The sequence below is a fragment of the Salmo salar genome, chromosome 26, assembly GCF_965601325.2.
Source record: "Salmo salar chromosome 26, fSalSal1, whole genome shotgun sequence".
Taxonomy (NCBI): Eukaryota; Metazoa; Chordata; class Actinopteri; order Salmoniformes; family Salmonidae; genus Salmo; species Salmo salar.
In genome coordinates, this window is record NC_138316.1 from 42,569,139 (window position 1) to 42,581,614 (window position 12,476).

The window sequence follows — 12,476 nt, forward strand, 5'->3', positions numbered from 1 at the left end:
ACTCAGTGGTGTCCTCTGACCATGACATATGTAGGGTTGTGTTAACTGTTTACATGGCTAGTGTTACTCAGTGGTGTCCTCTGACCTTGACATATGTAGGGTTGTGTTAACTGTTTACATGGCTAGTGTTACTCAGTGGTATCCTCAGACCTTGACATATGTAGGGTTGTGTTAACTGTTTACATGGCTAGTGTTACTCAGTGGTGTCCTCTGACCTTGACATATGTAGGGTTGTGTTAACTGTTTACATGGCTAGTGTTACTCAGTGGTGTCCTCTGACCTTGACATATGTAGGGTTGTGTTAACTGTTTACATGGCTAGTGTTACTCAGTGGTGTCCTCTGACCTTGACATATGTAGGGTTGTGTTAACTGTTTACATGGCTAGTGTTACTCAGTGGTGTCCTCTGACCTTGACATATGTAGGGTTGTGTTAACTGTTTACATGGCTAGTGTTACTCAGTGGTGTCCTCTGACCTTGACATATGTAGGGCAGTGTTAACTGTTTACATGGCTAGTGTTACTCAGTGGTGTCCTCAGACCTTGACATATGTAGGGCTGTGTTAACTGTTTACATGGCTAGTGTTACTCAATGGTGTCCTCAGACCTTGACATATGTAGGGTTGTGTTAACTGTTTACATGGCTAGTGTTACTCAGTGGTGTCCTCAGACCTTGACATATGTAGGGTTGTGTTAACTGTTTACATGGCTAGTGTTACTCAGTGGTGTCCTCTGACCTTGACATATGTAGGGTTGTGTTAACTGTTTACATGGCTAGTGTTACTCAGTGGTGTCCTCTGACCTTGACATATGTAGGGTTGTGTTAACTGTTTACATGGCTAGTGTTACTCAGTGGTGTCCTCAGACCTTGACATATGTAGGGTTGTGTTAACTGTTTACATGGCTAGTGTTACTCAGTGGTGTCCTCTGACCTTGACATATGTAGGGTTGTGTTAACTGTTTACATGGCTAGTGTTACTCAGTGGTGTCCTCTGACCTTGACATATGTAGGGTTGTGTTAACTGTTTACATGGCTAGTGTTACTCAGTGGTGTCCTCTGACCTTGACATATGTAGGGTTGTGTTAACTGTTTACATGGCTAGTGTTACTCAGTGGTGTCCTCTGACCTTGACATATGTAGGGTTGTGTTAACTGTTTACATGGCTAGTGTTACTCAGTGGTGTCCTCTGACCTTGACATATGTAGGGCAGTGTTAACTGTTTACATGGCTAGTGTTACTCAGTGGTGTCCTCAGACCTTGACATATGTAGGGTTGTGTTAACTGTTTACATGGCTAGTGTTACTCAGTGGTGTCCTCTGACCTTGACATATGTAGGGTTGTGTTAACTGTTTACATGGCTAGTGTTACTCAGTGGTGTCCTCTGACCTTGACATATGTAGGGTTGTGTTAACTGTTTACATGGCTAGTGTTACTCAGTGGTGTCCTCAGACCTTGACATATGTAGGGTTGTGTTAACTGTTTACATGGCTGGTGTTACTCAGTGGTGTCCTCAGACCTTGACATATGTAGGGTTGTGTTAACTGTTTACATGGCTAGTGTTACTCAGTGGTGTCCTCAGACCTTGACATATGTAGGGTTGTGTTAACTGTTTACATGGCTAGTGTTACTCAGTGGTGTCCTCAGACCTTGACATATGTAGGGTTGTGTTAACTGTTTACATGGCTAGTGTTACTCAGTGGTGTCCTCAGACCTTGACATATGTAGGGTTGTGTTAACTGTTTACATGGCTAGTGTTACTCAGTGGTGTCCTCAGACCTTGACATATGTAGGGTTGTGTTAACTGTTTACATGGCTAGTGTTACTCAGTGGTGTCCTCTGAGGGCTCCCGAGTGGCGCAGCGGTCTAAGGCACTGCATCCTAGTGCAAGAGGTGTCACTACAGACCCTGGTTAAATTCCAGGCTGTATCACAACTGGCTGTGATTGGGAGTCCCATAGGGTGGTGCACAATTGGCCCAGTGTTGTCTTGGTTTGGCCAGGGTAGGCCGTCATTGTAAATAAGAATTTGTTCTTAACTAACTTGCCTAGTTAAATAAAAGTATAAAAAAATGTACCTTGACATATGGCCTATATGTGTGATGTCATCATTTGGAAAATACATAGTCACGTACATGTCAATAATGGTGATAGAGAGCCATTGAAGTCTGTTCTCCTCAATATATGATCAGTATGTTTGTTCTTTCATTTCAGGCCGGCCGCATCGACCCCCACCACCCCAAAGTGTGTGGCCACCAAGGCAATGTCCTGGACATCAAATGGAATCCCTTCTTTGAAAACATCATAGCTTCCTGCTCTGAAGATTCCTCTGTAAGTGCACACACACACACACACACAGTAAACTGCTGTTTCTGCTGACTCATTGACTGTGCAGCTACAGTTGAAGTTGGAAGTTAACATACACCTTATCCAAATACATTTAAACTCAGTTTTTCACAATACCTGACTTTCAATCCTAGTAAAAATTCCCTGTCTGAGGTCAGTTAGGATCACCACTATATATTAAGAATGTGAAATGTCAGAATAATAGTAGAGAGAATTATTTATTTCAGCTTTTATTTCTTTCATCACATTTCCAGTGGGTCAGAAGTTTACATACACTCAATTAGTATTTGGTAGCACTGCCTTTAAATTGTTTAGCTTGGGTCAAACGTTTTGGGTAGCCTTCCACAAGCTTCCACAATAAGTTGGGTGAATTTTGGCCCATTCCTCCTGACAGAGCTGGTGTAAGTGAGACAGATTTGTTGGCCTCCTTGCTCTCACCCGCTTTTTCAGTTCTGCCCACAAATGTTCTATAGGATTGAGGTCAGGGCTTTGTGATGGCCACTCCAGTACCTTGACTTTGTTGTCCTTAAGCCATTTTGCCACAACTTTGTTAGTATGCTTGGTGTCATTGTCCATTTGGAAGACCCATTTGTGACAAAGCTTTAACTTCCTGACTGATGTCTTGAGATGTTGCTTCAATATATCCACATCATTTTCCTTTCTCATGATGCCATCTATTTTGTGAAGTGCACCAGTCCCTCCTGCAGCAAACACCCCCACAACATGATGCTGCCACCCCCGTGCTTCACGGTTGGGATGCTGTTCTTCGACTTGCAAGCCTCTCCCTTTTTCCTCCAAACATAACGATGGCCAAACAGTTCTATTTTTGTTTCATCAGACCAGAGGACATTTCTACAAAAAGTACGATCTTCGTCCCCATGTGCAGTTGCAAACTGTAGTCTGGCTTTTTTATGGCGGTTTTGGAGCAGTGGCTGCTTCCTTGCTGAGCGGCCTTTCAGGTTATGTCGATATAGGACTCGTTTTACTGTGAAAATAGATACTTTTGGACCTGTTTCCTCCAGCATCTTCACAAGGTCCTTTGCTGTTGTTCTGGGATTCATTTGCACTTTTCACAGCAAAGTATGTTCATCTCTTGGAGACAGAACGTGTCTCCTTCCTGAGCGGTATGACAGCTGCGTGGTCCCATGGTGTTTATACTTACGTACTATTGTTTGTACAGATGAACGTGGTACCTTCAGGCGTTTGGAAATTGCTCCAAAGGATGAACCAGACTTGTGGAGGTCTACAATTTTTTTCTGAGGTCTTGGCTGATTTCTTTTGATTTTCCCATGATGTCAAGCAAAGAGGCACTGAGTTTGTAGGTAGGCCTTGAAATACATCCACAGGTACATCTCCAATTGACTCAAATTAGGTCAATTAGCCTATCAGAAGCTTCTAAAGCCATGACATCATTTTCTGGAAATGTCCAAGCTGTTTAAAGGCCCAGTCAACTTAGTGTATGTAAACTTCTGACCCACTGGAATTGTGATACAGTGAATTATAAGTGAAATAATCTGTCTATAAACAATTGTTGGAAAAATTACTTGTGTCATGCACAAAGTAGATGTCCTAACTGACTTGCCAAAACTATAGTTTATTAACAAGAAATATGTGGAGTGGTTGAAAAATGAGTTTTAATGACTCCAACCTAAGTGTATGTAAACTCCCGACTTCAACTGTATGTTAGTTCTGCATCCCGTAGTACTTTCACTTATTATAGGATAATCTCCTCAGTACATCACTGAGCTCCCTCACAGAGCTCCCTCACAGAGCTCCGTCACAGAGCTACCTCACAGAGCTCCCTCACAGAGCTCCCTAACAGAGCTCCCTCACAGTGCTCCATCACAGAGCTCCATCACATAGCTCCCTCACAGAGCTCCCTCACAGAGCTACATCACAGAGCTACATAACAGAGTTCCCTCACAGAGCTCCATCACAGATTATATGGTCTATTTTACATCAAGTATACAGCAGCTCCCTATGCTGACATCTTCAATACACACATACAAACTGTCAATCTGATCACAAATAGGATCATGATTACATTGGAGAGACGAGTATATGACTGGCTAAAGTATCAAAGGTCTAAACGTTAGGTTGACATTGAAGTATCAAAGGTACTCTAACAAAGAATGAAACAGTAATTCAAATGAATTTTGTGAATTTGTTTACTAAAGATTATGCTAATTGTGTTTGTGTGTGTGTGTGTTCATGTGTACGTGCATGTGTGTGTGTGTGTGTGTGTGTGTGTGTGTGTGTGTGTGTGTGTGTGTGTGTGTGTGTGTGTGTGTGTGTGTGTGTGTGTGTGTGTGTGTGTGTGTGTGTGTGTGTGTGTGTGTGTGTGTACTTGTGTGTGTGTGTACTTGTGTGTGTGCCAGGTACGAGTATGGGAGATCCCAGAGGGAGGGCTGAGGCGAAATATGACAGAGGCCATGATGGAGCTGTATGGACACAGCAGGCGTGTGGGTCTCATCGAGTGGCACCCCACCAGCAGTGGAATCCTCTTCAGCGCTGGCTATGACTATAAGGTATCATCACAGATCACTGGCTATGACTGTAAGGTATTATCACAGATCACTAGCTATGGCTTTAAGGTATCATCACAGATCACTAGCTATGGCTTTAAGGTATCATCACAGATCACTGGCTACGGCTTTAAGGTATCATCACAGATCACTAGCTATGACTGTAAGGTATCATCACAGATCACTGGCTACGACTGTAAGGTATCATCACAGATCACTGGCTACGACTGTAAGGTATCATCACAGATCATTGGCTATGACTGTAAGGTATCATCACAGATCACTGGCTACGACTGTAAGGTATCATCACAGATCACTGGCTACGATTGTAAGGTATCATCACAGATCACTGGCTACGACTGTAAGGTATCATCACAGATCACTGGCTACGACTGTAAGGTATCATCACAGATCACTGGCTACGATTGTAAGGTATCATCACAGATCACTGGCTACGACTGTAAGGTATCATCACAGATCACTGGCTACGACTGTAAGGTATCATCACAGATCACTGGCTACGACTGTAAGGTATCATCACAGATCACTGGCTACGACTGTAAGGTATCATCACAGATCACTGGCTATGACTGTAAGGTATCATCACAGATCACTGGCTATGACTGTAAGGTATCATCACAGATCACTGGCTATGACTGTAAGGTATCATCACAGATCACTGGCTATGACTGTAAGGTATCATCACAGATCACTGGCTATGACTGTAAGGTATCATCACAGATCACTGGCTATGACTGTAAGGTATCATCACAGATCACTGGCTATGACTGTAAGGTATCATCACAGATCACTGGCTATGACTGTAAGGTATCATTACAGATCACTGGCTATGACTGTAAGGTATCATCACAGATCACTGGCTACGACTGTAAGGTATCATCACAGATCACTGGCTACGACTGTAAGGTATCATCACAGATCACTGGCTATGACTGTAAGGTATCATCACAGATCACTGGCTATGACTGTAAGGTATCATCACAGATCACTGGCTATGACTGTAAGGTATCATTACAGATCACTGGCTATGACTGTAAGGTATCATCACAGATCACTGGCTATGACTGTAAGGTATCATCACAGATCACTGGCTATGACTGTAAGGTATCATCACAGATCACTGGCTATGACTGTAAGGTATCATTACAGATCACTGGCTATGACTGTAAGGTATCATCACAGATCACTGGCTATGACTGTAAGGTATACACAACAGGGTCATATTCATTAGCGCACAGCGTAGCACAACGTAACAAAACTATTTTAACGAAAATAAAATGTGTTTTTATTTGAGTTCAGGGTAGTCTTTCCCCATTTCACTCCCTTTTCTTCGAAGATCAGATCTGACAGTTGATATGATTCCCTGCCTGTCCCATCCAGATCCTGATCTGGAACCTGGAGATAGGTGAGCCGGTGAAGATGATCGACTGTCACTCTGACGTCATCGTGTGTATGTCCTTCAACACAGACGGCAGCCTGCTGGCCACCAGCTGTAAGGACAAGAAGCTGCGTGTCATCGAGCCCCGCTCCGGGAGAGTCTTACAGGTCAGTCTTACAGCGGGCAGAGAAAGTTTCACTATTTACCTCCTTTACAGAGACAAGGTTTCACTATTTACCTCCTTTACAGAGACAAGGTTTCACTATTTACCTCCTTTACAGAGACAAGGTTTCACTATTTACCTCCTTTACAGAGACAAGGTTTCACTATTTACTTCCTTTACAGAGACAAGGTTTCACTATTTACTTTGTTTACAGAGACAAGGTTTCACTATTTACCTCCTTCACAGAGACAAGGTTTTACTATTTACCTCCTTTACAGAGACAAGCTTTCACTATTTACCTCCTTTACAGAGATAAGGTTTCACTATTTACCTCCTTTACAGAGACAAGGTTTCACTATTTACCTCCTTTACAGAGATAAGGTTTCACTATTTACTTTGTTTACAGAGACAAGGTTTCACTATTTAATTTGTTTACAGAGACAAGATTCACTATTTACCTACTTCACAGAGACAAGTTTTCACTATTTACCTCCTACACAGAGACAAGGTTTCACTATTTACCTCCTTCACAGACACAAGGTTTCACTATTTACTTTGTTTACAGAGACAAGTTTCACTATTTACCTCCTTCACAAAGATAAGGTTTCACTATTTACCTCCTTCACAGAGACAAGGTTTCACTATTTACTTTGTTTACAGAGACAAGTTTCACTATTTACTTTGTTTACAGAGACAAGGTTTTACTATTTACCTCCTTTACAGAGACAAGGTTTCACTATTTACCTCCTTCACAGAGATTAATGTTTCACTATTTACCTCCTTCACAGAGACAAGGTTTCACTATTTACCTCCTTCACAGACACAAGGTTTCACTATTTACTTTGTTTACAGAGACAAGTTTCACTTTTTACCTCCTTCACAAAGACAAGGTTTCACTATTTACCTCCTTCACAGAGACAAGGTTTCACTATTTACTTTGTTTACAGAGACAAGTTTCACTATTTACTTTGTTTACAGAGACAAGGTTTTACTATTTACCTCCTTTACAGAGACAAGGTTTCACTATTTACTTTGTTTACAGAGACATGGTTTCACTATTTACTTTGTTTACAGAGACAAGGTTTTACTATTTACGTCCTTTACAGAGACAAGGTTTCACTATTTACTTCCTTTACAGAGACAAGGTTTCAATATTTACTTTGTTTACAGAGACAAGGTTTCACTATTTACTTTGTTTACAGAGACAAGGTTTTACTATTTACGTCCTTTACAGAGACAAGGTTTCATTATTTACTTTGTTTACAGAGACAAGGTTTCACTATTTATCTATTTTACTGAGACAAGGTTTCACTATGTATCTCCTTTACAGAGACAAGGTTTCACTATGTATCTCCTTTACAGAGTACATCTAAACGAGTGAATATAATGCCCCATTACAGTAGAGTCTCTTTGTGTTTGTTCCCAACATTTAGAGTGAATATAATGCCCCATTACAGTAGTCTCTTTGTGTTTGTTCCCAACATTTAGAGTGAATATAATGCCCCATTACAGTAGAGTCTCTGTGTGATTGTTCCCCACATTTAGAGTGAATATAATGCCCCATTACAGTAGAGTCTCTGTGTGATTGTTCCCCACATTTAGACTGAATATAATGCCCCATTACAGTAGAGTCTCTGTGTGATTGTTCCCCACATTTAGAGTGAATATAATGCCCCATTACAGTAGAGTCTCTGTGTGATTGTTCCCCACATTTAGAGTGAATATAATGCCCCATTACAGTAGAGTCTCTGTGTGATTGTTCCCCACATTTAGAGTGAATATAATGCCCCATTACATTAGAGTCTCTGTGTGATTGTTCCCCACATTTAGAGTGAATATAATGCCCCATTACAGTAGAGTCTCTGTGTGATTGTTCCCCACATTTAGAGTGAATATAATGCCCCATTACAGTAGAGTCTCTGTGTGATTGTTCTCCACATTTAGAGTGAATATAATGCCCCGTTACAGTAGTCTCTGTGTGATTGTTCCCACATTTAGAGTGAATATAATGCCCCATTACAGTAGAGTCTCTGTGTGATTGTTCTCCACATTTAGAGTGAATATAATGCCCCGTTACAGTAGTCTCTGTGTGATTGTTCCCACATTTAGAGTGAATATAATGCCCAATTACAGTAGAGTCTCTGTGTGATTGTTCCCCACATTTAGAGTGAATATAATGCCCCATTACAGTAGAGTCTCTGTGTGATTGTTCCCCACATTTAGAGTGAATATAATGCCCCATTACAGTAGAGTCTCTGTGTGATTGTTCCCCACATTTAGAGTGAATATAATGCCCCATTACAGTAGAGTCTCTGTGTGATTGTTCCCCACATTTAGAGTGAATATAATGCCCCATTACAGTAGAGTCTCTGTGTGATTGTTCCCCACATTTAGAGTGAATATAATGCCCCATTACAGTAGAGTTTCTGTGTGATTGTTCCCCACATTTAGAGTGAATATAATGCCCCATTACAGTAGTCTCTGTGTGATTGTTCCCACATTTAGAGTGAATATAATGCCCCGTTACAGTAGAGTTTCTGTGTGATTGTTCCCCACCTTTAGAGTGAATATAATGCCCCATTACAGTAGAGTCTCTGTGTGATTGTTCCCCACATTTAGAGTGAATATAATGCCCCATTACAGTAGAGTCTCTGTGTGATTGTTCCCCACATTTAGAGTGAATATAATGCCCCATTACAGTAGAGTCTCTGTGTGATTGTTCCCCACATTTAGAGGGAATATAATGCCCCGTTACAGTAGAGTCTTTGTGTGATTGTTCCCCACCAGCACGCCAGCTGTAAGAACCACAGGGTGAACAGAGTGGTGTTTCTGGGCAACATGAAGCGGCTGCTGACAACAGGTGTGTCCCGGTGGAACACCAGACAGATTGCACTGTGGGATCAGGTGAGGCAGCCGGGGACCCTTGCTGAGATGTGGGGCTGTATGTGTCCCCTTGGGTTTGTGTGTGTGTGTGTGTGTGTGTGTGTGTGTGTGTGTGTGTGTGTGTGTGTGTGTGTGTGTGTGTGTGTGTGTGTGTGTGTGTGTGTGTGTGTGTGTGTGTGTGTGTGTGTGTGTGTGTGTGTGTGTGTGTGCGACTGCACTTGTGTGTATATCCTCAATTAAGGATTATGTGTGTCCTTATTAGTATGTGTTCAGGAACAATGTCTGATCCCTGTGTGTGTGTGTGTGTGTGTGTGTGTGTGTGTGTGTGTGTGTGTGTGTGTGTGTGTGTGTGTGTGTGTGTGTGTGTGTGTGTGTGTGTGTGTGTGGTCCCACAGGAGGACCTGTCTATGCCCATGGTAGAAGAGGAGATAGACGGTCTCTCAGGGCTGCTGTTTCCTTTCTATGATGCAGACACACACATGCTGTACCTGGCAGGAAAGGTGAGCACTACCCCTTACACAACACAATGAATAGTGTGGATTCTTTTTTTAAAGACAAATTAGTCCTTTGATTGGTTTAGGTAGATGTGAGACGTCATTTGATTAGTTTAAGTAGATGTGAGACCATTGTGTATGCAAAACGTTAACTCATTAACCAAAAATATTCTTAAATAGTATTTTATATTCCCTGATTCAATGATGGTATTCCCTTTCTGTTTCATCAACAAGCCCTGTCAGTAACAGTGAAGGTAAAACATATATGTACATGTATTGGAAGACATCTGGGTCAGATAGTAAACAAACACATCCATTCCATTCACAGGGCGATGGCAACATCCGTTACTATGAGATCACCACAGAGAAGCCCTACCTGCAGTATCTCATGGAGTTCCGCTCCCCTGCCCCACAGAAAGGCCTTGGTAAGTGACAGACTCACCGGGGCCTGACCCTTACAGACAGAGACCAAGGGTTTGGGTTTGTTTGCTCAGCCACATCTTAGCTTTCATTCAGTAATGTTGTTGGTCTTTTTCTGAGTGAAAAATCTATGGAAATGTCATCAATGATTTTAAAAAGTCAAGTTATACAGTAATATCACTATGGTAATATCTAAGGTAATGTTATACAATAACATCACTATGGTGATATCTAAGGTAATGTTATACAGTAACAGGACTATGGTGATGTCTAAGGTAATGTTATACAGTAACAGGACTATGGTGATGTCTAAGGTAATGTTATACAGTAACAGGACTATGGTGATGTCTAAGGTAATGTTATACAGTAACAGGTCTAAGGTAATGTTATACAGTAACAAGACTATGGTGATATCTAAGGTAATGTTATACAGTAACAGGACTATGGTGATATCTAAGGTAATGTTATACAGTAACATCACTATGGTGATGTCTAAGGTAATGTTATACAGTAACAGGACTATGGTGATGTCTAAGGTAATGTTATACAGTAACATCACTATGGTGATGTCTAAGGTAATGTTATACAGTAACAGGACTATGGTGATGTCTAAGGTAATGTTATACAGTAACAGGACTATGGTGATGTCTAAGGTAATGTTATACAGTAACAGGACTATGGTGATGTTTAAGGTAATGTTATACAGTAACAGGACTATGGTGATGTCTAAGGTAATGTTATACAGTAACAGGACTATGGTGATGTCTAAGGTAATGTTATACAGTAACAGGACTATGGTGATGTCTAAGGTAATGTTATACAGTAACAGGACTATGGTGATGTCTAAGGTAATGTTATACAGTAACAGGACTATGGTGATGTCTAAGGTAATGTTATACAGTAACAGGACTATGGTGATGTCTAAGATAATGTTATACAGTAACAGGACTATGGTGATGTCTAAGGTAATGTTATACAGTAACAGGACTATGGTGATGTCTAAGGTAATGTTATACAGTAACATCACTATGGTGATATCTAAGGTAATGTTATACAGTAACAGGACTATGGTGATGTCTAAGGTAATGTTATACAGTAACAGGACTATGGTGATATCTAAGGTAATGTTATACAGTAACAGGACTATGGTGATATCTAAGGTAATGTTATACAGTAACAGGACTATGGTGATGTCTAAGGTAATGTTATACAGTAACAGGTCAAAGGTGATGTTATACAGCAACAGGACTATGGTGATGTCTAAGGTGATGTTATACAGCAACAGGACTATGGTGATATCTAAGGTAATGTTATACAGTAACAGGACTATGGTGATATCTAAGGTAATGTTATACAGTAACATCACTATGGTGATGTCTAAGGTAATGTTATACAGTAACATCACTATGGTGATGTCTAAGGTAATGTTATACAGTAACAGGACTATGGTGATGTCTAAGGTAATGTTATACAGTAACAGGACTATGGTGATGTTTAAGATAATGTTATACAGTAACAGGACTATGGTGATGTCTAAGGTAATGTTATACAGTAACAGGACTATGGTGATGTCTAAGGTAATGTTATACAGTAACATCACTATGGTGATATCTAAGGTAATGTTATACAGTAACAGGACTATGGTGATATCTTAGGTAATGTTATACAGTAACATCACTATGGTGATGTCTAAGGTAATGTTATACAGTAACATCACTATGGTTATGTCTAAGGTAATGTTATACAGTAACAGGACTATGGTGATGTCTAAGGTAATGTTATACAGTAACAGGACTATGGTGATGTCTAAGGTAATGTTATACAGTAACAGGACTATGGTGATGTCTAAGGTAATGTTATACAGTAACAGGACTATGGTGATGTTTAAGGTAATGTTATACAGTAACAGGACTATGGTGATGTCTAAGGTAATGTTATACAGTAACAGGACTATGGTGATGTCTAAGGTAATGTTATACAGTAACAGGACTATGGTGATGTCTAAGGTAATGTTATACAGTAACAGGACTATGGTGATGTCTAAGGTACCTCCATTCCCTCCTCAGGTGTGATGCCTAAACATGGGCTGGACGTAACGGCCTGCGAGGTGTTTCGCTTCTACAAGCTGGTGACGCTGAAGGGGCTGATCGAGCCCATCTCCATGATAGTACCAAGAAGGGTCAGTGTCAGTGGGGATGCCCTTCTCCCTCTCACTTCATATAGCAGTGTTTCTCAATCCATTCCCGGAAAGA

General features: G+C 41.0%; 1 protein-coding gene across 3 annotated transcripts in view; it reads left to right on the forward strand.

The window, feature by feature from the left end:
* LOC106593363 (coronin-2B) overlaps positions 1–12,476 on the forward strand; it is a 117,433-nt gene that overhangs the window by 100,810 nt on the left and 4,147 nt on the right. For all 3 annotated transcript variants that reach the window (XM_045708777.2, XM_045708775.2, XM_045708776.2), the window contains 7 exons: positions 2,209–2,325; positions 4,719–4,868; positions 6,267–6,431; positions 9,215–9,331; positions 9,706–9,810; positions 10,133–10,229; positions 12,291–12,403. In XM_045708777.2, the coding sequence (XP_045564733.1) occupies positions 2,209–2,325; positions 4,719–4,868; positions 6,267–6,431; positions 9,215–9,331; positions 9,706–9,810; positions 10,133–10,229; positions 12,291–12,403 (864 nt within the window). The remainder of the gene's footprint in view (positions 1–2,208; positions 2,326–4,718; positions 4,869–6,266; positions 6,432–9,214; positions 9,332–9,705; positions 9,811–10,132; positions 10,230–12,290; positions 12,404–12,476) is intronic.